At 39.0% G+C, this 25,792-nt stretch overlaps 1 protein-coding gene across 5 annotated transcripts in view; it reads right to left on the bottom strand.

The window, feature by feature from the left end:
* The window catches only part of Usp25 (ubiquitin specific peptidase 25), a 110,041-nt gene that overhangs the window by 48,222 nt on the left and 36,027 nt on the right, over positions 1 to 25,792 (bottom strand). For 4 of the 5 annotated variants that reach the window (XM_063270605.1, XM_063270602.1, XM_063270604.1 and 1 more), the window contains exons 4-8: positions 22,825 to 22,948; positions 20,669 to 20,831; positions 10,517 to 10,603; positions 6,176 to 6,313; positions 3,026 to 3,102 (exon numbers count right to left, since the gene is read on the bottom strand). In XM_063270605.1, coding sequence (XP_063126675.1) covers positions 3,026 to 3,102; positions 6,176 to 6,292 — 194 coding nt within the window. In that variant the 5' untranslated portion in view covers positions 6,293 to 6,313; positions 10,517 to 10,603; positions 20,669 to 20,831; positions 22,825 to 22,948. The remainder of the gene's footprint in view (positions 1 to 3,025; positions 3,103 to 6,175; positions 6,314 to 10,516; positions 10,604 to 20,668; positions 20,832 to 22,824; positions 22,949 to 25,792) is intronic. The other variant, XM_063270603.1, reaches the window with a different exon arrangement.

The raw sequence follows: 25,792 nt of genomic DNA, 5'->3' as shown, positions 1-25,792 counted from the left end.
AACTAACCATCATACCTTCCTAAAAGAAGGAATGGGGCGCACGTGTGAGCGCGCGTACACACACACACACACACACACACACACACACACACACACACACACACACACGTACATATGCATGTTACTGAACCCTAAAGGTGTATGACACCCCAAAAGATGTAGCATCGGGAGCTCAGGAGGCTGGAGATGGCTCACTGTTTAGGTATGCTTTTCTGTTCCTGTAGAAGCCATAGGTTTGTTTCCCAGCATCCTCAAGGCAGCTAAAAGCAACCTGCAACTCAAGTCTCAGGATTTCAACTAGATCTTCTGTCCTGCACAGGCATTGGGCCCTTACATGGTATACACACGTTCAGTTAAAACAGTCACACACATAATGACACACTTAGAAAAAAAGATACAGCATCGAGAAATATATTCAATACTTGGGACACCCCCAAGTCCAGAATTTGACTGCAAAGGCACTGTCTTCACTGGATGCCGGGTCTTAGGTTCCAGGAACATCAGGAGCAGAATCCACGCTTAACTTTCACAGGAAGTTTTAGACATAGCTAAGATGAAGCTAAAACAAGAACCTGCCTTGGGAACAGGGTTTCCTGGCCTTAGTAGTTACACAGCAAAACACATTCCTAGAGACTTTCTCAGTCAGAAAGGGTTATTATAATCTTTTCAGCTGAGCACTGATGATCTCAGCATGAAATGACCTCAGAAGAAAAGTGCACACTAAGAATGTGGATGGACAGAAAGGGACCCCTGATGATAGGGCAGCCAATGTCTTAAACTTCTACACTAACCAAAGAGAAAGCAACTTCCAAATGCCCATGACTGAACAGTTTGCAAAATGTCTAATTTCTTCTGTCAAAGACTACAGGCTTGATTAATTTTATTTTTCTGTTTTAACTGGTTGTATGTTTTTATTAGCAATACAATATTGAATATTTTCTTTTTAATTTCGATTTTATAATTTTTTTTGTACTTACGTAATGAATTTTACTTTTTCACTTCTCACTCACTGAAGCGCTTTCTCCTAATAAGTCCCTTCCTACATTCAAGGCATCTTTCTGTGTGTAATCCCCTGAGGAAAACTAGTTTCCTGCCAGAGCATGACTAAGAAGTTATTTACTGAAGAAAGATCACATTATCAGATGCTACAGTGAAAAAATGATGCCCTGGCCCTAACAAGTATTACGTGCCCCAAATCCCTCAGTTCCCACACCGAATCCACAAGGAAATGCCAATGGGCCCAACCGTGTGCAGAGAAGCAGCTACACTGAGTCTTTGAGTGCCCAGGCTCTGCCCTGTAAGAAAGCACCTTTTGTGCTGTGTATCTCCCATTCTCTGGGTCTTCCCTCTGTGCTCCTCCCCTCCTCCTGTGCTGTGAGCTGAACCATGAGGAGTGGTCTAGCTCTCCCACTTAGTGCTGAGCACTTCGTTATTGTTAAGGCTCAATGCCCTGCCCAGTTAATCACAACCTACTGCAGAAGGAAGCTTCTCTGATTAAACGCTGAGTAAGTTCCTCCGAGCTTGCTTTCAATTCACAGACAGTTGTCCACAAGCAAGTCACCATTACATGCTGGTATTCTGCAGAATTAAAACCATTAGGGTTTTTATATTTTAGTCTATGCTTCACCCCCAAATTTCTGCCATTATTCTAAAAACATCTTGAATCAGAATTGTATTAAATTGTGTGATTGGTACCGCAGGGTCAGAATGCCAAAGGTTGTTGGTGCTTGCTGTGGATGTGCCCTAATAATCTTCTGAAATCTAAAAATAAAGCTTCCTCAGCTCGGCATCAGCACTGCTGGAGAGCTCCAGGTATGTAGGTGACAATGCCCCGGTGCACGGGAGGTTACTATGGAGCCCACAGACACTAAAGGGCTGAGACCTTGCTTTTAGTATTATTAATCCATTTGTATGCACAAAGCAAAATAATCTAAATGGATTTTTAAATTATTTAGAGGATGCTTTAGTCTTAAATTTCCAGATATAACTCCTTTGAATTTTTCCTTAAAAGATCAACGAAATGTTTCAAATGACTTAAATTCACTGCAAATTGTATCATTACAAAACAGTAAGACTGAACAAAATTTAAACAGAAAAAATAAATAGGAAAAGGGAGTTATTTAGGGGGAAAATGGAAGGAAGGTAATATTTTTGAGCCTAGGGTTTCCACCTATGTTCTACACACTGTTTAAAGCATGCTGCAGATTCCATGAGAGAGTCTTCTAGTGGCAGTCTGAATGGCTGTCTTAAAATACACAAAGGGGGCGCTGGAAAAATGACAGCCGGCAACAGTGCTCGCTGCTCTTGCAAGGAACCTGGATTTAATTCCTAGAATGCGCACGGTGACTAAAGACCTCCTAGAACTCTAATTCCAGGGAATCTGATCCCTTCTTCTGGCTTCCACAGGCACTGCACATATATGTGCTCCACATACATACACGCAGGCCTAGCACTTATAAACATTAAATAAGCATAGTAAATCTTAAAACACGTGGGGAAAAACACAAAGAGCAAATAGGAGTGCAGCCTCAGAAGCCTCCGCTACCTCCAAGCCAATGAGAGATCCTCCTTTAGAAAGTAAGTGAACAGCACCTGAGAGCCGACCACACCCCAGGTTGACCTGTCCCAGTCCCAGTCCCCACATACACACACAATCAGTCAAGGCTTCATGCTTGGACGGAGAATCTGGAGGTAGAACTGTTCATCCTGCCCTTGGGTTCACAGAAAAGGACTCAGTATGAAGGAAGGTATTTTTAAATTTATGTCCAGCTAACCCCTTCTCCCTCAAGAAAACCTGAACCTAGGAAAAACGCATGGCTGCAAGATCCTTTCAGATCTTCCATCAAACCCGACAGTAGAAACTGAAAGCTACCTGAAAACTGTTACTAAAACTTCTACACAGCCTTTGAATAAGACAGACAATACTGGGCCCCCCAAAGTCTTTCTTGATGTATGTTTGGACTTTACCAAGAGAGCAAAATGACTGTCACATACTCACTGACATCTAAACATCATAGAGACTTACGTTTCCTCTTCAGCTTTCATTTGGAAGGCATCTTCCAGCCAATCCAATAACTTGTGTGTAAACTCACTCACATCTTGCTGTGGGAAAAAAAAAAAGGTTGATTGGTATTTGATCCCACTAGTAACGATACTAGATGCTATAAAGGGAACACTTGCAGGGAGTCCCGACTCAGAAAAGTGTCATGTGACTGTCTCATAAAATACACCACAGTTTCATAATTTAACCAGGACATAAAGACTTTTAGAAAATTTTATAATCTTACGGTTTTGTTTTAGGAAACATACACAGTCAAATGTAACAAATGAGTTTATAAAAATAGTTATACTCTGCAGTGAATCAATGGAATGAACAAAGTTCTTTTACTAAAAAACTGTTTTATACAAAATTATCATTACGCATTCTCTTAGAAAAAAAGACTAGTGCTTTTTGATGGATATCTCTTTTCCGTGCTTTTTAACACATACCTACTTTTACCAAGCTATTTAACTTTAGCAGTTAGGAAGCCCAACTGAGCCTACAATGCTTTAAACCTCAAACTCATTCTACATTCAGAAACAGATAAACATCACCTACTACCGTCCCTTTACTTGGACACTGATCCCCTAACCAAAAAAATAAAGTAAAAATAAACATGAGAGTAAGGGGTAGCCACATAACTACCACAACTTACACAATGTGGCTTAGAAGAATGTGTTCACGGGGAAAAGAAAGACCAGTTCATGACACCAAGACCAAATAGACGAATCCACGTAGGTTTCACTTTCCGACGTGGCCTCAAGAACAAAGCATGTATTTTTTCTACCTAGTGCTTAGATTAACTAATTTAACTATAAAGTCTTACTGTTAAGGTCTAGGCAGAGCACATGACTCTAGTGTCACATAATCAAATAGGACTAATATCAGTAAACAAATCTATTTGTATCCCCTTAGGAAAAATAGCAGCAAAGAAAATTTTTACCCACTTAGAACTTCAAAAAGTAACTTTAGCTGATTATGGGTCTTCGAAAAAATAACCTGGTTGTTAAAAATAAGCTGGTGAATTCAGCTTAGATAAAAGTGATCCTTAATCTAAGAATGACCGTCTATGAGGAGCAAGAGAAACAAGGAAGGCCACGTGAACACAGAGAGAGAGCAGCACTAGCATTTTAGGGCCAAGAACACCAGAAAATGACAAGAGGCAGGGAGGATGCTTCTTCTGTGGGAGCCATGTACCAGCATGTTAATTCCAAACCCAGGGAATCCCAGAGTCTCTGGGTCTACGAATAATTTTCCCTTACTTCTGAACCATGAGATTTAAACTCATTTGTAAATGTTCATATTCTTAAACAATTTTAACCTTGAAGATTGGACCTAAAAAGAACCATCATTTTCTACTTATCACGAGTCTTGCAAAGAATTATTCCCCATCCTTTTATGAAACCAACCTAAATTTTACAATTCAATTACAAAATTTTAGCAAAGTTCCTTAGGATGAAAAAGTGAGATCTTTATTGTAACAAAGCACTTGTGAACTGCAGAAAAGGGACAAGTACAGTTGACAGAAGCGCCACTCATCAAAGAATCACCCTTAAGACTGTGCCTTGCTTCCAGACATGCCATACATTCTGGAAGAATGTAAAAGAGAAGGCCAAGGTATTTAAAACTAATCACAATATTCATTTTACCTAAGTAGGCATTTCACCCATTCACCAATGTGTATGTCAGGAAAATCAAAGTAAACTGATATGTATCTACTTTTATAGATTTCCAGGGGGCTGGAGAGGTGGTTCAGTGGTTAAGAGCACTGGCTGCTCTTCCAGAAGATCCAGGTTCAATTCCCAGCACCCACATGACAGCTCGCACTTGTCTGTAACTCCAGTTCCAGGAGTTCTGACACCCACACATATACACACATACATACAGATAAAACACCAATGCACATAAAACAATCAATAGAAAGATCTCCAGAGGGGAAAAAAACAAAGCAACAATCATACAACTATTCACACTACAAGAAAAAGCATTCACACTACAGCATTTACAGGCACAGAGTGGCAAAGTCCAAGCCATGTTCATGAGGACTTTCATTCTTAGGGAAGAGTCCCACATCTGCTCCACCCTTCAGGGGTAACATACAAAGCGACCAATGGCATCTGTACAACGCAGGGCAAAAAAGCAAATGCAGAAAGAATACAGAAGAAAACTGTCAGAGAATGGAAGTGAGCTTGTGCAAAATTAATTTATAGAAAGGGCGGTAACTAAAACGGACTGCCACCCATTCCAAAGAGAAAGCTAGAGAAAAAAGTTAGAAATGGGGAAATGAAGAAAAGATATCCAAAAGTAGAAGTAGTGTTCATGAACCCAAGTAACATAAAGCTCACTGCCCCAGGCAGGGCTGGGGAGCCCCTTCCGTGTGTACCCACTCCGGGCCATCTATTTCAATATTTATTATTATCTACAAACATGAGCTCCTGCTTATGTTCTGGATCTCTCTGAATTTTCAAGTAGCAATGCTGTTTTATAGACACTGTTTTTAGAAGAAATCATCCCAAACATTGTTTATACCAAATATTAATAAAAGGAGACTATGCTAATACCATTAAAAGCAAGAAAAATAACTAAAGCAGTATTTAAAAAAAAAACTCATAGGTAATTAAAGAAAACTATTTCCTATCAGCTAAAACAGGGTCAAGAAAATCATATCTAATATATTGACATTTAGATTATCACAAGTTTGTTTAAATTGCTTCTTAAGGGGCTAGAGAGATAACTCACAAGTTAAGAGAATGGACTACTCTTGCAGAGGCCCAGGTTCAGTTCCCAACATCCTCCTGTAGCCTCCACACACAACAGGTACACAGAACACAGGCAACACAAACACCCAGATATACAACATTTTAACAACTTTTAATTATATGAATATTTTCAATTTTGTTCAGTTTTTCCTTATCAACTCCCATCATTCTACAAATTACGCATTCCCTTATCTCATTACCTCCAAGTTGCTCATTCTTTGTTTAATTTAAATTTTTTCCAAATAATAAATAATGATTCCATGGCTTCAAGTTAAAGTTTAGTAATACCATCCTAACTCAATGGACACCCTCACCCTCAGAAAGGGAAGACTTATAAGGTTAAGTGGAAAGAGCCAGTTAGAAGACAGGAGGCTACCTGCTGTGAGTCATTTGATTTGAAGGCATCCTTTAGAATCTCAACTGCTCTGGATGGATCAACATATTTCCTCTTCGTACCAACAAGAAGTGCAAACAGATACCTCAATTCCCGCATAAAAGGCAAATTCCGATGTTCCTGCAAAGAAAAGAGAAGGGAAAAAAGCAACCCAATACAATCAGCAAACTCTTCACTGATCAACAGACACTTACTTCCACAGGAACCAGAAAGCAAAGAGCATTTATGAGGACGAATCTGGCATTATCACATTAAAAAAGAGTAACAGCTTCAAGACTCAAAGGAGTTAAGAACTACAAGAGAGGACCTCAAGCCAGCCTTACAATTTCTGCCAAATGTTACATATTCATAGCAAATTATGTCACTACCCAGCCCAGAATATCCACCCCATTTAGGTCTGTTCATTATAGTCTTCCATTCATCAGGGTGCAGCTGCCACGACAAGGGCAAGGAGAAGAGTCCGTGTTTAGTGAGAGCACAGCGCCAGGCAGCATCTGAGTGCCGTGCTCCAGTCATCCCACTAAACAAAGGACCCTGCTCAGCCAGGGCCCTCCAGACCCCTCCAGGCCAGCAGAGCCTCCAAACGCCACATCTCCTGGAACGAGTGCTTTGAATAAGAACCACCAACTGCCACTTGCCATACAATGACCCTATTTATTGAAGGCCCTGTGTAATCAATGTCCTAGTAAACACTAATACCCCTTTATATATACTACTTTATACTTATATTAATATAATTATTTCATGCATTTATTTTGGAAATTATAAGGTTTAGTATATACTTGTTGTAATTACTGCAATTTTTCAATTTAAATGTTTAGTAAGTATAATGTTAGGAAAAGCATTAGTCAGATCAAGCCCTAACATAAAATCGTAATTTTATTATCACTAAGATTACACACTTCTCAATGGTTTCAAGATATCTTCACTTTGCCACAAAAATCAGGTATTCAGTTCTTACTGGTTTATTAAACCAAACCTGGGGAAAAAAGCTTTTAGTCTGTATTTATTCTAAAACAACAACAACAACAACAAACAAAAAAAAAAATTCTTGAAGTGATTTCAGTAAAGCTTCAGGGCAGAAATTCAGTTTTCAGAATAATAGTATTTGTAACAAGAATTTTAGCATAAATCTTAAAATATTATTAAATATGGGAAGACTTTTAATTTGCATAATTGGTATTTCTTTAACAAAATCAAAATAGATAATTTCATGTAACTGATGCCCAGAGTACTCAAACCTACACAGAAACCACTGTTCTCTCGTGCATTCCAGGGGGGGTCCTGAGAAACAAGGCCTGACAATCTCCAAACTTCAGACACAACAGAGGCAATCCCACATAAACTAATCCTGAAACAGAATTTATCAGCCATAAAGAACTCCCAATATCACTTACTTAAATATAATACATGCCATCAGCAGTAGTAAAAGACAAAACGTGCACATGAAAACAATCCTTTTCCTGTAATACGTTCAAGTCTTTCAGTAACTGCACTTTATCAGTTAACTTTTAAGCGCGTAAGTACTATAAAATTTAATCTACACAATAACTTCTCAAAATACTATTTCCTGGCATCTATTATCATTCCTCCCATGACAAGTGAAAGTGCTCTGTATAAAGTATAAGGACAGAAGCAATAGAGACATTCTGCCAAGATTATTTGGAAACTAAAATATTATAAAACCGTTGTCTCAGCCCATCCCTGTAGCTAGAAAAATCTGACTATCAAAACATTTAACATTACACAATAAAACAGAGCAACTACTTTATTTGACTAAATTATGAAAAAACAAGCATGTATAAAAGCTTCAACACTATTTTTATTTACTTTTGTCAACAGTCTTGTGCTATAAGTCATGCACAATACACACCATTTAAAAAGCACACAATTTCCCACACTCCACTGTGCATCATCACCATCAACATAACAAACCTATTTATCAACACCCCAAACTACACCCACTCCCTAGTCATCTCAGCTACAAGAGGGATGCTGGACTTTCTGGATGTTTCTAGAAATGGAACCACCGTCTAGGTATTTGCTTTAGTCTGGTTTGTGCGATCAGTATACATGTTTAGTGCTTTATCTACATACAGGTGTACATAATCATTTGTTATAATTTGCTGCTGTGCGGCCTTGCATTGTGGTTTAAATACAATTCTACCCAAGATGCTCTTCAGCTGCTGCTTTAAATAATGTGAAAATTCTTGTGAAGACACACACTGTCATTCTTTTATAAAAACTTTGGGGACCTTGGATTATTGTCAGCTCAAAGAATATCTGTATGTAGAACACGCTGATCAGACAGTTTTCAGATACCAAGTATCCTATACTTGAAATGTATCAACAGTTAAAGGAACAGTATACTACTTATATATACTATATATAATATCTTTATAATATCTACAAAATATAGTATATTATACTATAGTAGTTCTATACTAACCTTTTTCTAAAACACAAACTGACTTTTAATGCATCCTGACTCTTACTTAAAATGTATGCAATGTTTGTGGAAAGCTTTATTTTCTTAAAAAGATAATTTAGCAAATGATATCTCTGTAATAAGATTAAACCAATCCCAGGTATATTCTGCCTTTTAACAAAATGGGCTTTAAGTTCGATGTCATGTCATATTAACATGTCATGAGTTCAATGCAAATTCACTATTAAAAGAAAATGGCTAATGTTATATGGAAATCTTTAAAACAAAAAATATTTTTCACTATCTCCAACTAATTTAACATAAAACTATGACTGACAATCCACCATAATTGTGACACACCAGCTTTCTGCATAGCATCTTTTAAAAAATGGAAATGATAAGTCTCCTTCCACTGAAAGAAATAAACTTCTCTACAATGGGCTCACTACACTCCTGTAGTGTGTGCTCAGGACGCACACTGCTAGCATGTGTTGAGTGCCCTAAAGGACCTCCGCTAGAGAAACACCGAGAGTGACTAGCTTTTAAGTAAAGTCACACAACAGACTCGGTTTCATTCAAACTGTGAAAAATAAGAGACTGGAGTTTCATAACTTAGTAAAATGAAAGAAATAAAAAGTAAGCACCACACACACGATTCTACAGTTGCAAGTAATTCTAACTAATGGCATATAAATTATGCATGCCTTCTCCTGGGACTTGAGAAGGGAGAACCGATGATACTAACGTGATACGGACAGGCAGCAGTCCAAACCTTCCCTTCAAAACTCTTACACTGGGAGAGCTTTGCTTCACTTCTCTAGCACTATGGAGTTGACAAATTGTCCTGATTTCCTTTAAAAAGTAGTTATTCTTTAGCCTGTCCCAGCCCAGAAATTGTAGCTTAAACGTTGGCTTTATTTCAAGCTTTATTTCCTCTGATGTGCATTATAAATATTTCATGTATTTACAGAAAAAATTGTTTTAAAAATTAAACACTAAAAGGAAAATGTAACTAAATAATTTATCACTGTAACAATGGGTCACATGACATTCAGGACATCACTGAAGCCTAAAACTTCATCTCCTTTGAGTCTTCAGCCTGTGTCTTTAAGGCCCCTGGCTCTTTACGGGAGGTTACTTGATACCTGCCCCAAACTACATCAATCCCCTACAAAAAGATTTTACTCATGAAGTAAGAATGTATGCGTGCAAATCAGTCCAATTTTTATTAAAATTAATGAATTTATAAAAATCAAAACTTTCTTTTAAAACATGGCTGCCAATAGCGTGTAATAGACACTTTTAAGTGCTTTGCATGTTTACCATTTAATCTGCTCAGCACCTCTGTTACTGTTACTGTCTCCACTACAGAGGAGGAAATCCCAGAGAGAAGCCTGACTTGCTTTAGGGTCACAGCTAAAAACCCAAGCAATCAGACCCTGGAGTCTGCTCTCTTAGGTCAACCTCAACTACTCAACTCTAACTTCCAAAACAGGATGGAGAAGTTTTCCCTGGCAAAGAGCATACAACCCAGTTTTAAAGGATTGTTCTGGACAATCAGGTGAAAAGAAATACTGATCCTAACGAGAGTATTGAGACGTCGATTAATGAAAGACCTAAATTGGAGCAAGTCACCTACGAATGTACTCTATTTTGACAGCCTAAAGGGGGAGATGTCTTAACCTGGGCACGTGGAACTGCTATGCTCCTGTGATACGCAGAAGAAATTTCACATTTATGATATGGAAAGGGAAAGGAAGTTACTATAATAAAGATAAATGGCAAAACATTAAAATTTGAACAGTTTCAGAGTTAATAAAGAAGAGCTTCCAAAATACTTAGGAAAGAACATAAGTATCATAATACTTGGCTTTTAAAAATCTTTTATAATTTACCTTTTGGTTTCGGGGTAAATCTTGAGCATTTGATGGAGGCTTGTAATTCAGAACTAATCTTCTAAATTCCAAAAGATTGAATAATGACTGAAAAAGAACAATTTAAGATACCTAAGAGGAAATTCTATTAATGGGATTGTGAATATCACTATTTTCAAGGCTCCTTCTTGACAATTCTACTACTCATATAAAGAACGGTGGCAATTAGCACAGAATGCCTTTTTATGAGAAGTCTTTTTATATATTCTAAAATAGTATTCTCATTTAAAAATAATTTTGGATGGGAGTTTGATTGAATTGATCCCAAGGCCTTTTGCATGCAAGGCAAGTACACTAACCACCGAGCTACATTTACTTCTAACATATTACTGTTACTATCTAACATTTATCCTACATGCAAAGTACAAATTATTCAGGGACATCTTTCTTTAAATCATACAATGTCTTACTTATTGAAACTTGTTTATGCCACTATGTCATTAACAGGAAGTTTTCTTGAAATAAAATGAATAAAATACAGTGGAGAGACTTTTACACATGTTCTACTTCAGATTATGTACCTAGAAAAATTGAGTGCAAATCAACTTATTCCTCAGATGCCCTGTGACAGAAACACAAAATGTTATTCTCTTGATAGCTAAGAAACCACATGAAGGAGATGAATACATAACTGTAAAAACAGAGAAATGCAAAAGTACTTAATAGGACAGACACTCATAAATAGGACAGACTTCTGGAGCACGGTTTTTGTTGGTGTGTCAGCTGCTGGAAATTGAATTAGGGCTGTGAATTTTTCTCTACCACTCAGTTCCATCAGTACCACAGTGTTACTTTTTAGTAAAGTACTTCATAATCCACACCATCATCATAACAGCTGTTCAAAACGAAAACTACAATAGTACATACTAGAACACATACTTAATAAATATGAACTCATCTGATCATCTCAAGATTCTCCTTAAAATACTTTATACACAAGTAGATATCTTACAAGTTTTACAGTGTAACTGTACTGTGTGAGTGTGTCACATTTGATACAGTATATAAACTGTCACAAGCAGCAAAAATGTATGAAATTTTACAAAATATAAATTGGATTACTTTATACAGCATAAAAGCAATATCCCAAATGAATGATAACAAATAATTTTTAAGCAGATAAATTTTGGGAAACGGCTCACCACTTAACAAAAACAAACAAATAAACAACAACAAAACGAATGAGAAGCCAGGAGCTGGCAAATAGAAGACCAGGGAAGATAAGGATGAGTGGCCAAAAGTGCTTCCTAACAGAAACTATAGGACATGAGACAGGATCTGTGACGACTTACAGCCTCCCTCCTCTTTTCTTTGTCCCTTGTTCTTTAGGTTTTATTTTGTGACAGGTTGCACTGCATAGGCCTGGCTGGTCTGACAGGCTGGATTTGACTTCAGAAAGATCCACAAGCTTCTGCCTCCTGATGCTGAGATACAGCCCTGTGCAAGCAATGCCCAGCAAGTTATATTATTGTTATGTGGGTTTTGTTGTTGCGTTGTTGTTCTGTTTGGCTTTGGTTTTGATTTTTTCTCTGTATAGCCCTGGCCGTCCTGGAACTCAAACTATAGACGAGAGTGGGCTTGAACTCAACAGATCTGCCTGCCTGTGCCTCTGAGTGCTCTGAGAATTGAGGGCATGAGTCACCATTCCCCAGCTCCCAGAGAAGATTTTTTTCATTATTATGAGCACATAAAAGAATTCATTTTCTATTCTTGTTAGTTTTGTTCCTTTGAGAAGGGGTCTTGCATGCCACCCAGGATGGCTCTAACTACTAAACTCTAATGATTCCTCTGAGTGGGCCATTTGAAATGAGGGACACCAGGAGCACAACATTGTGCCTATCGCATTTATTCATATACAGGGCTTGAGGCATGCTAGAGGACAGAGAAGAGCACGTCCTCTTATATGATGTGGATCACCATAGAATTGTGGACTAAAAGGATGGCAGGAGTGTGAATCAGAGAGGAAAGAAAAAGAACCTGAAGTCAGAACCTCAGCAGGGAGGAAGAAGTTTAAAGCCAAAATTTAAATAAAAGAAAAAGGTTTGGGGCCCAGTAGCAGAGAGTCAGGCAATGAAGCAGGGAAGGGGATATGGGAAAGCAGAGGTTCCAGATGTATGAAGGATCGAAAGGAGAAACAAGCAGGCATCACGGCCCTCTCCACATACACAGCGGGAGACGGGGTGCACAGCGCGGACTCGCTGGAACTCTGCAAGACTACAGAGATTCGCAATGACAGCATGCTCTGTCAAAGGGGACACAAGATGGCAGGTGCGAGAAATAGAGGAGAGGAAGAATGCTGGAGGCAAGCCTTGAGGAAATGGACGACAGCTTAAGGTGGAAGTCGGAATGACTTGTGCGGAAATGAGCCGAAGAACAACGAGAATCCACTGCTATGCTTTGAATGTTCTTCGGAGTGGCTGTATGAGAAACTGCTTTTCTCCATTCTATAAACATTTACTAAGGACGGACTAGGGGATGGCCAGCTCGTTTTCCTAGCTCGCTAAAGGGCCTGCCTTCTGAGAGGCAGGGGCTGCTGTGTGCTCATCGGCAGAGGGACACATTCACCTTCATCTGGTCTCACAGAACTCTGCAGGCTCAGTGAGCGCCGACCCTCAGATGGTTTGGAACTGAAACTCGGCAGAGCATTTATGTCATTTATTATGTTGATTGGAAGGAATTCCAATCAACTTTGTAAATCCCAATAAAAGCTGTGAATGCTAATGGAGGCAATGTTAAGTGAAGAGTTACATTTATAGGTAAGTAGTCACTTCGCAGCTCACACCTGAGAAAAGAGCAGTGTCAGAGAAAGAAAAAAATAAAGATTACAATTTCTAACCATAAAAATAAAAAGTCCCCTAAAATCACGATGATCATTGAAGATACAGTTAAACATACACCTCTAAGTGAACTTGTGACATTTGCTACCTACACAGATTTCCACAGTGTGAAGATTTATGTTTTCCCTAAATATAACTTGTATAAGGTTGTGACAACCTAGCCTTCTAAAGGTTGGAAATTATCTGTGTGGGGTGTTTAGGCTTCTGCTAGAGAAATCAAATGTTCTTCAGTAGCTAAATTTACTATCATGGGTGTAGTCACTACTAGACTCAAATAAAAATTAAAATTAATAAAATTACTAGTGACTAAAGGAAAAATAAGTCACATTTTTTGGTATGTTCACATACATGCAAGCTTGGTCACCTAGTGAACTTACAGTAGACATGGTTTCTGTCACACTAAACTGAAAAAGGAAGAGAACAGGAAAGATGGAGCTCCTCATTTCTGTTCATTTATTCCTTCAAATGGGAATTCCCTGTGAACATTGTCAGCCGTGAACAGCATGTATCTAGCTAACAAATACTGCTTGTAGGACTTCCTCTCCTTGAATGTCTCAGTGAAAAGCACCAGCAGACCCTGGAGAAGCATTAGTGAGCACAGTGCCGTGCAGAAGGCAGGACAGCATAGCAAGAACATCTGTTCTTCATAGGTCACGCTCTGCAAAGCATGCCACTGCTATAGGAGAGAAGAGGGCAATCTGTGGAGACTATGCTAAACAACTTGTAATGGCTACAGTGTCCAGAGTATCAAGACATGTTAGCCACTGCTTTGGCACATGCGTGAATGAACAGTTCAGAATGAAGCCTACTGTGGAAGAATCGCTACAGATTCATAGCAAAGCAGATATTTCACAGACTGTGAATGTGTGAGAAAAGCAAGTCAGGAGCCATTTCATTTATCAGTGTCTAATATAACATCATGAGGATGAGGCAGAAGCCCAGAAAACCAAACGAAATCTACCAAAATTGTACATGTACCACAAGCAAAGGGGGTGGGGCTTCAAACCTGTACTACATTGTAGAGAAAAGCCACCTAGCAATGACAGACAAGTTAGCAGAAAATGAACGGTGTGCAAGCTGAAGTAATCATAAAAGCAGAATCAGAAAGCTACAAAATAGGCTCTTGTTTTGAGCATAAAAAAAATGGCACAGATGCCCAGTGATTTCTAAGGAATAGTAAACAAAAACGCTTTAACTCTTATAAAACTCATGAAATTGAAGAAAATATTTAGAGAATATTTATTTAAATTTAAAATTGGATTAGTCATATCAACAGAGAATGAAAAAAATATTGCCAGCATTATTATATAAAAAGTTAAAAACATCAGAGATCACACTAAATATACACAAAAAAGTCATTCCTCTTGAGAAGATCACAGGTATGGGCATTTACAAACATCTATTTTGGAGAAAGCTAACAAAACATACTGCAAGAATTTTCTAAGGTAAAAATAAAATGTGTTAATCTCCATTTATCAATATTTATTCTTTTTTAGCATTCCCACATATGTACTGTGATGTATTTGCACATCAACACCAGCCTGAAACAAAATGTCTCTTCAAGAATCAATTTGTAAACATTTACATTACTACATGCACGCCTGTAGTACTGTGACGGTATCCCTTATATAGAAATAGGTCAGACCTGAGCCACAGAAGGTTAATTCTAATTTCCTATCTTGGTTATAATCATTTTCTATACTTTCAGAGAAATACCCACAAAATTATCTTCTTTCTACCTCTTCGGGAATCAATAAAACTGCACCAATTCCTACCAGCAAGAAACCAGGAGAAATTAATATTACATAGCTGGGAGGAACTCACTTACGTTCTATTGAAAACTTCATGGCAGATATTACGCCTGTAACCTCAATACTCAGGCCGGCCTACGCTGTGTGTGGCTATCTTGTTTGCAAATTAGACTTAAAAAAAGTTTTTAAAATAATGAAATCTTTATCTAGCCAGGTGTGATATCTCATACTTATAACCCCGGCACTCAAAAGCTGAGGTGCGGGCTCTCTGCTCCCAGACCCCGTGAGAGAAAGACCCAACCGCCTAGTCAGGTGGGCACTCCTGAGGCTGCAGAGCGGAAGAGACCACCAACACTGCCCACCCCTGCCCACATCCCTGGCCCAAGAGGAATCTGTATAAGGCCTCTGGCCTCCCGTGGGGGAGGGCCCAGGAGCGGCAGGACCCCTGCCTGAGACACCACCGGAACCTGAAGGAAACAGACCTGATAAACAGTTCTCTGCACCCAAATCCCGTGGGAGGGAGAGCTAAACCTTCAGAGAGGCAGAAAAGCCTGGGAAACCAGAAGAGACTGCTCTCTGCACACACATCTCGGACGCCAGAGGAAAACACAAAAGGCCATCTGGAACCCTGGTGCACTGAAGCTCCTGGAAGGGGCGGCGCATATCTTCCTGGTTGCTGCCGCTGCAGAGAGCGCGTGGGCAGCACCCCACGAGCGAACTTGAGCCTCGGGACCACAGGTAAGAACAACTTTTCTGCTGCAAGAAAGCTGCCTGGTGAACTCAAGACACAGGCCCACAGGAACGGCTGAAGACCTGTAGAGAGGAAAAACTACACGCCCGAAAGCAGAACACTCTGTCCCCATAACTGACTGAAAGAGAGGAAAACAGGTCTACAGCACTCCTGACACACAGGCTTATAGGACAGTCTAGCCACTGTCAGAAATAGCAGAACAAAGTAACACTAGAGATAATCTGATGGCGAGAGGCAAGCACAGGAAGCCAAGCAACAGAAACCAAGACTACATGGCATCATCGGAGCCCAATTCTCCCACCAAAACAAACATGGAATATCCAAACACACCAGAAAAGCAAGATCTAGTTTCAAAATCATATTTGATCATGATGCTGGAAGACTTCAAGAAAGACGTGAAGAACTCCCTTAGGGAAACACAGGAAAACATTAATAAACAAGTAGAAGCCTACAGAGAGGAATCGCAAAAATCCCTGAAAGAATCGCAAAAATCCCTGAAAGAATTCCAGGAAAACACAATCAAACAGTTGAAGGAATTAAAAATGGAAACAGAAGCAATCAAGAAAGAACACATGGAAACAACCCTGGATATAGAAAACCAAAAGAAGAGACAAGGAGCTGTAGATACAAGCTTCACCAACAGAATACAAGAGATGGAAGAGAGAATCTCAGGAGCAGAAGATTCCCTAGAAATCATTGACTCAACTGTCAAAGATAATGTAAAGCGGAAAAAGCTACTGGTCCAAAACATACAGGAAATCCAGGACTCAATGACAAGATCAAACCTAAGGATAATAGGTATAGAAGACAGTGAAGACTCCCAGCTCAAAGGACCAGTAAATATCTTCAACAAAATCATAGAAGAAAACTTCCCTAACCTAAAAAAAGAGATACCCATAGACATACAAGAAGCCTACAGAACTCCAAATAGATTGGACCAGAAAAGAAACACCTCCCGTCACATAACTGTCAAAAAACCAAACGCACAAAATAAAGAAAGAATATTAAAAGCAGTAAGGGAAAAAGGTCAAGTAACATATAAAGGCAGACCTATCAGAATCACACCAGACTTCTCGCCAGAAAATATGAAGGCCAGAAGATCCTGGACTGATGTCATACAGACCCTAAGAGAACACAAATGCCAGCCCAGGTTACTGTATCCTGCAAACCTCTCAATTAACATAGATGGAGAAACCAAGATATTCCATGACAAAACCAAATTTAAACAATATCTTTCTACAAATCCAGCACTACAAATAATAATAAATGGTAAAGCCCAACATAAGGAGGCAAGCTATACCCTAGAAGAAGCAAGAAACTAATCATCTTGGCAACAAAACAAAGAGAGTGAAAGCACACAAACATAACCTCACATCCCAATATGAATATAACGGGAAGCAATAATCACTATTCCTTAACATCTCTCAACATCAATGGCCTCAACTCCCCAATAAAAAGACATAGATTAAAAACTGGATACGCAACGAGGACCCTGCATTCTGCTGCCTACAGGAAACACACCTCAGAGACAAAGGCTGGAAAACAACTTTCCAAGCAAATGGTCAGAAGAAGCAAGCTGGAGTAGCCATTCTAATATCAAATAAAATCAATTTTCAACTAAAAGTCATCAAAAAAGATAAGGAAGGACACTTCATATTCTTCAAAGGAAAAATCCACCAAGATGAACTCTCAATCCTAAATATCTATGCCCCAAATACAAAGGCACCTACATACGTAAAAGAAACCTTATTAAAGCTCAAAACACACATTGCACCACACACAATAATAGTGGGAGATTTCAACACCCCACTCTCATCAATGGACAGATCATGGAAACAGAAATTAAACAGTGATGTCAACAGACTTAGAGAAGTCATGAGCCAAATGGACTTAGCAGATATTTATAGAACATTCTATCCTAAAGCAAAAGGATATACCTTCTTCTCAGCTCCTCATGGTACTTTCTCCAAAATTGACCATATAATTGGTAAAAAAAAAATGGGCCTCAACAGGTACAGAAAGATAGAAATAATCCCATGCGTGCTATCGGACCACCACGGCCTAAAACTGGTCTTCAATAACAATAAGGGAAGAATGCCCACATATACGTGGAAATTGAAAAATGCTCTACTCAATGATAACCTGGTCAAGGAAGAAATAAAGAAAGAAATTAAAAACTTTTTAGAATTTAATGAAAATGAAGGTACAACATACCCAAACTTATGGGACACAATGAAAGCTGTGCTAAGAGGAAAACTCATAGCGCTGAGTGCCTGCAGAAAGAAACAGGAAAGAGCATATGTCAGCAGCTTGACAGCACACCTAAAAGCTCTAGAACAAAAAGAAGCAAATACACCCAGGAGGAGTAGAAGGCAGGAAATAATCAAACTCAGAGCTGAAATCAACCAAGTAGAAACAAAAAGGACCATAGAAAGAATCAACAGAACCAAAAGTTGGTTCTTTGAGAAAATCAACAAGATAGATAAACCCTTAGCCAGACTAACGAGAGGACACAGAGAGTGCGTCCAAATTAACAAAATCAGAAATGAAAAGGGAGACATAACTACAGATTCAGAGGAAATTCAAAAAAATCATCAGATCTTACTATAAAAACCTATATTCAACAAAACTTGAAAATCTTCAGGAAATGGACAATTTCCTAGACAGATACCAGGTATCGAAGTTAAATCAGGAACAGATAAACCAGTTAAACAACCCCATAACTCCTAAGGAAATAGAAGCAGTCATTAAAGGTCTCCCAACCAAAAAGAGCCCAGGTCCAGACGGGTTTAGTGCAGAATTCTATCAAACCTTCATAGAAGACCTCATACCAATATTATCCAAACTATTCCACAAAATTGAAACAGATGGATCACTCCCGAATTCCTTCTATGAAGCCACAATTACTCTTATACCTAAACCACACAAAGACACAACAAAGAAAGAGAACTTCAGACCAATTTCCCTTATGAATATCGACGCAAAAATACTCAACAAAATTCTGGCAAACCGAATTCAAGAGCACATCAAAACAATCATCCACCATGATCAAGTAGGCTTCATCCCAGGCATGCAGGGATGGTTTAATATACGGAAAACCATCAACGTGATCCATTATATAAACAAACTGAAAGAACAGAACCACATGATCATTTCATTAGATGCTGAGAAAGCATTTGACAAAATTCAACACCCCTTCATGATAAAAGTCCTGGAAAGAATAGGAATTCAAGGCCCATACCTAAACATAGTAAAAGCCATATAAAGCAAACCAGTTGCTAACATTAAACTAAATGGAGAGAAACTTGAAGCAATCCCACTAAAATCAGGGACTAGACAAGGCTGCCCACTCTCTCCCTACATATTCAATATAGTTCTTGAAGTTCTAGCCAGAGCAATCAGACAACAAAAGGAGATCAAGGGGATACAGATCGGAAAAGAAGAGGTCAAAATATCACTATTTGCAGACGACATGATAGTATATTTAAGTGATCCCAAAAGAGACACGTGCTCCACTATGTTCATCGCAGCCTTATTTATAATAGCCAGAAAATGGAAAGAACCCAGATGCCCTTCAACAGAGGAATGGATACAGAAAATGTGGTACATCTACACAATGGAATATTACTCAGCTACCAAAAACAACGAGTTTATGAAATTCGTAGGCAAATGGTTGGAACTGGAAAATATCATCCTGAGTGAGCTAACCCAATCACAGAAAGATATACATGGTATGCACTCATTGATAAGTGGCTATTAGCCCAAATGCTTGAATTACCCTAGATCCCTAGAACAAATGAAACTCAAGACAGATGATCAAAATGTGAATGCTTCACTCCTTCTTTAAAAGGGGAACAAGAATACCCTTGGCAGGGAATAGAGAGGCAAAGATTAAAACAGAGACTGAAGGAACACCCATTCAGAGCCTGCCCCACATGCGGCCCATACATATACAGCCACCCAATTAGACAAGATGGATGAAGCAAAGAAGTGCAGACCGACAGGAGCCGGATGTAGATCACTCCTGAGAGACACAGCCAGAATACAGCAAATACAGAGGCGAATGCCAGCAGCAAACCACTGAACTGAGAATAGGTCCCCTGTTGAAGGAATCAGAGAAAGAACTGGAAGAGCTTGAAGGGGCTCGAGACCCCATATGTACAACAATGTCAAGCAACCAGAGCTTCCAGGGACTAAGCCACTACCTAAAGACTATACATGGACTGACCCTGGACTCTAACTTCATAGGTAGCAATGAATATCCTAGTAAGAGCACCAGTGGAAGGGGAAGCCCTGGGTCCTGCTAAGACTGAACCCCCAGTGAACTAAACTATGGGGGGGAGGGCGGCAATGGGGGGAGGGTTGGGAGGGGAACACCCATAAGGAAGGGGAGGGGGGAGGGGGATGTTTGCCCGGAAACCGGGAAAGGGAATAACACTCGAAATGTATATAAGAAATACTCAAGTTAATAAAAAAAAAAAAAAAAAAAAAAGCTGAGGTGCGGGTTCTAAGTTCTAGGCTAGTCTGGACTGCATAACAAGAACCAGACTAAAACAAAGAACAGGAAATAACAACAACACAAACAAAGAACAACAACAAAAGGCACACTGGGAAATTTAAAGACAAGGTTTGGGGGATACGGAAATCAAGCTACTCTATGCCACATATATGAAAATTCTGCCTGAGTTTCTCCTTAAAATGTAACAAGAAACATCACAGCCCACCCCCACTGCTCCTCAGGCCCACGCACTGAGGGCTGAACCTCCGCCCTTACCTGAATAACTGCGCTAAACCAGCAGGTGTTGCCAACGTTCTTCAGCCCAACCGGAGCCTTATCTTGTCTTTTCCGGTCATAAGGGTTTCGAGAATCCCTCCAAACTTCTATAGGTGTTCTCTTCAAACATGCTTTATTTTCTGCTATGCTGGCTTCAAGAACTCTTAAAAATGAAAATATGATGTTGAAAAGGATTTACTCTATTACAGAACCCTCTAAGCAACACCTATGATGGGTGAGCTTTAAAGATTCGTTACACAGTTCATTATAATATGTTCAAGTAATGTTATACTAACATCACTAGAGTAGCAGTTGAATATCATTAAGAACATGACAGTGGCAACAACAACAGATCAAGGGAAGTAAAGATAATTTCCCAAGAAAATTTAAATACAAAGTTTCAATCAGACTAGCAATAGAATCACAATTCTTAACTTCTACACACGCATGCACATGCGCATGCGCGCGCGCACACACACACACACACACACACACACACACACACACACACACACACACACACGGGAGGGGGAGGGAGAGGGAGAGAGAGATGTCCATGAATCATATGGTGATCTACATATGCAAGACTGGTCCTCAGAGAGTACAGTGAAGATGAAATTTCCTTTACCTAGTGGCCTTCCAGCCACTGTGTTTTAACAGAAGGCACGTTTGTGTGGTGACACAGTATAAACAAACCTACCATCCTTCCAGCCCTCATAACTAGAGCAATTCTACTGATCCACAGCTGGAGCCACCACGCTCTCAGCACTCAGTCACTCCGACACCACACTTAGACTTTCAATATGCTACTGTATGCAGGTATTTTACAGTATTCCTACCCTGTTACATCACATCCTGCGAACGCGAATGCCACAGTAGGCTGGCAGAAGATTACCACTTCTCACGTTTGTCTCTTAACTATGTCAAGGGACTACACGGAGCTGTTAACCTAAGAGGTGACATCTAGGTTTTTGTAATCATATTCTAATGAAATTGCCTATTCACCCTTTTCTTAGAACTATGCCAAAGTCAACCACTTTGTAACTTAAATAGGTTTATATTGCTTTAATTAGAAAAGACTGACATGGGCTGCAAAGATAGCTTTGTTGTTCAGAGAAAGTACTAACATAGCCAGTGACATAGTTTTCATCCTCAGTTCTGCGATAGACAGACAGACAAAGAGACAGATGGACAGACAGATCCTGCCACTGACATATAAACACTTATAAGTAGAGGTAGGAGAATTTCAAGTCACCATTAGATACACAATAAAACTCTGTCTCAAAATTTACAAGGAAGTAAGCACATAACCAAGCAGCAAGGGTTACACCTGGAGAGAAGAATCATTACCTAGCAATGTGCATCTGTATGGTAGCAGTTCAAATATAAACCTGGGAAGCATCCAGTCATTTTCAGAAAAAAAAACAAACAAACAAACTAACTAAGCTCACAACCAAAATAACAAGAAAACAAATGACACAGAATTATAAATGTTAATCTGTGATATAAATTTCTACGTAGTTTCATATTCTTACGTTAATATAAATTGATATAAACAAAAGTTTATGTGACTTTTTTTAAAAAGTACATTTTCAGCAAGTGTAACTTTTATTTTATGACATTTCTCCTATATCACATTGGTGAACCCAAGGTCCCAGAGAGAGACTGTCTCAAACAAAGAGAGCCAGCCTCTAAGGAACCACTCTCAGAGCTGGCCTCCAGTCTCCACACACAGGCATACGTGAGGATGCTTACATACATACAAAAGCACTAAACTACCCGACATAATTATATACCACATATCCAAAACACTTACCATTGGCTCATAACAAAAAAGAAAAACAAAAACAAAACCCTCAACTCCTATAATAAATTTCTTGTAAAAATGAACTGAACAGTAGGTTCAAATGACATTACAGGAGGAAACAACAATATTTAAAAAATAAATTTGTGACAAAATTATGTGCTTCACAATTACAAAGTAAATTAAACTTTCAGAACTAAATGATGTTGGGTGACATACGACAGAGAAAGAATAGAGGCATGTGTTAATGACTTATTCAGGATGAGGTAGGTCCTATTGATACTAACATTAAAATCCATCCTTGGATCTGAAATAGAGAACTCCTCACACACAGGCTTTATGCTGTCCTCACCTGCTGATGGCTTGTTCCTCATCGGTTATGCCAGTTTCCCTGAACGTCCTGTTTGATTCCGCCAAACTCAAAGCAATCGCTCTCTGAAGATCATCTTTGTCGTCTCCAGTGAGATCAATCACATCTGAAAGGCAAATTACCTTTCTCAAAATTCAGCCAAACAAATAAAAAGGAACTCCTATCACAGAGATTTTATGCCTAACAAACCTTGCCAGGCCAAAAGCTAGAACCAAGTTAATTCTCTACTTTTGTAAGAATGAATATGTCTTTAACAATCCAAACATGGCTACCATTAACTACTATTGATAACTTCATAGTTTCTTCTATAAATCTTGAAAAGTTGTGAAAACAAAACCTTGGCATTTGTTGGTTTACGATGCAATCTCTTATTAAAAGCCAGTAAGCAGAAAGATTGCTGGGAGTATGGTTTATCAATGAAAAGGAGAGTAAGCATCTACCAAATATTTACATTGGCGCTCTCTGATTTATGTTTATTACACAGACAACAGCATAGGGGTGCGCGTGCACACATGTGAGTTTGCGAGCGTGTGCATGCGCATGTGCGTGTGTTTGTTCTACAGTCAGAATAAGCCACACTCTTGAAAGTCAATATCTCTGAAGAAAAATGTACAAAAGGGAGATGTAAGGAGCTTTCACCTTATGCTTTTTACACTTCAGTACCATGTGATCAATTTAGGACATATGTCCTTTTCATTGAAAAAGATTTTTACTTAAACATACACAAATGAATGTATTTCCCTCATTTCTTAAAAGAGACCTTGAACATTACAAGTTCTACTTCTATAGCTGATGAATAAGAGCTGCACCTTTTATGAAGCTCAGTAAAATGTGCTCAGCACAGGGCTGTAAGGTGTACTGGTCAGCTTCCTTGACAGAGAAGATGATGATGACGAATACTATTATTACAATATAAGCAACGAAAGGAATCAGTCCAGTGAGAAAAAGAATGGGTAATCAGAATTGTCTTCAGGCTTTGGACACAATTTATATTCATGTTCCTTAAACTTTAAATGTGTTTAAAATATCACAGGAGAAAAAAAGAAGAGGAAAAATAGGAAAAGCTGCTTTAATTTTATTATTGCATTTGGACAATTACAAAAATCTTTTTATTGTTACCTACCACTTTTTCTCCAAGAGAAAGACACAAGAACTTTTAAAATATTATAAATAGTTGCTATAGAAAGGGTTCTTTAAATGACCTCATATACAATAAAACTTAATAAAAATATAGTAAGTTGTGCTACAAAGTGTTTAATTCCAGCTGGAAAAATAGTTCAAACACAGGTCACAAGATACAGTAGCTGGAATGACGGGGCACCTCACATGCCATCAAGTACAAGGTTTTGTGTGACCCAGTACACGGTCCTCAGGACACAGCTCAGGAGGGCGCGGCTGTAAAGAAGGCAGGCTATGTGGAGAGTATATATACAGGAACTATAAGGAGGAGCTATAAGAATGGAGCTAAAACAGGGAGGAGCTGTACGAAGGTCCAGCTTCCCAGTCCAGACTCAGTAATGGAGGAGGGTGGATCCAGTGTGTGAAATGCATCACAGAACAAGAGCCAGCCCGCAATTAAAATGGCTAGAACCTAGACAGGGATGGAGAGGAGATACATGTTACAAATCCCAGGAAACTAGAAAATCAAGCATTAGGAACAGGATCAATTAGTGCATGAATTCCATTCCCATACTTCTACTGTGCTTCCCTCATGAAACAAACAAACATGTCTTCCATATTCACTTGCAAAGAATATTGTGAATAAAATTCAGGTCACATCAATACCATTACTAACAAGAAACTCTGAAGGCAGAAGCAATACAGTGGCCAGGATCCTATTGCTGCACTGTTTCCAGTGTTAATGGATGTGTAGACACTGTTCTACAGCAGCAGTCCAGTAGTCAGTGTCTAACTAAGACACTCACCAGAAAGTGAAGCTGGTACCCTATTAGCATTCCAATACCTAGGCAGGGCCAAGTCGAGGTTGCACATCTAGTTCTCTTCCACTAAGCCAAAGCTACAGTGAGAAGAATGGACTTGATCAGAGTCACCCTACAGGCTGTTCTCCTTGTGTGGCAGAGAAATGAGAAGCACTATGAGGGTCAATCCTGCAATGATCTGAAGTCACTACAGAAGAGTGAGCTCAAGACCTCTCCTTCAATTGCAGGCAAGATGTTTCTACATCCTTTAAATTCCTTCTATAAAATTACTGAGCATATTTGCGGTTTCGTGACTAACTGACTAGAAACCTACTTAGAACGAGTACTAACCTATACTGGTACTCTTTTAGGATCTATGAATTGGAAATCAGTTAACACAAAAGTAAACCTTAAGAGAGGGCAGCATAATTTGACCTATCCCCTAAGTGTAAGGATAACAGGTTCCAAGTCTAAGGTCATTTCTTACGTCCCATTTTCCCCACACTCAATTCTTCGGGTGTGATCTAAGCATCCTGACAGACACTTTGACGAAAAGATGAGAAGTCCTGGGGGTAAAGACTATGATCACAGTACATGAATATGTAATTCGTCTGCTGCAGTTGATGTCTGCACTGCTGATGCAGAGCGACAGGAGGAAAGGATTGCATCTTAGGACAAATCAAGACACCAGTGCCAATGTGGAACCCTTTGTTACTTATAAATAAACATAATCAATTCGTTAAAAAAAAACCCAGCTTCTCTTCTGAGTCAAAACTCTGATCCAAAAAAGGTAATTTTACTAAACACTGAATCTTAATTTACAAGGTTCTCAAATTGTTAATGACTAAAAATGTACAATGTATGGCAAAGCCTACTCTAAATGCCTGTCAAAGGCTGGAGTTGCAAACTTTTCATACTATATCGTTCACACCATTTTTAGTGGAAAGAACAAATGTCATGCTACAAAGTATGAATGCCCAAACTTCAATTTCACCAGTCACTGCAGAGTGACTTATTAATGACTGTGAAGA

This window comes from Rattus norvegicus, chromosome 11, assembly GCF_036323735.1.
Source record: "Rattus norvegicus strain BN/NHsdMcwi chromosome 11, GRCr8, whole genome shotgun sequence".
Taxonomy (NCBI): Eukaryota; Metazoa; Chordata; class Mammalia; order Rodentia; family Muridae; genus Rattus; species Rattus norvegicus.
This window is presented reverse-complemented; position numbering and strand designations above follow the sequence as displayed.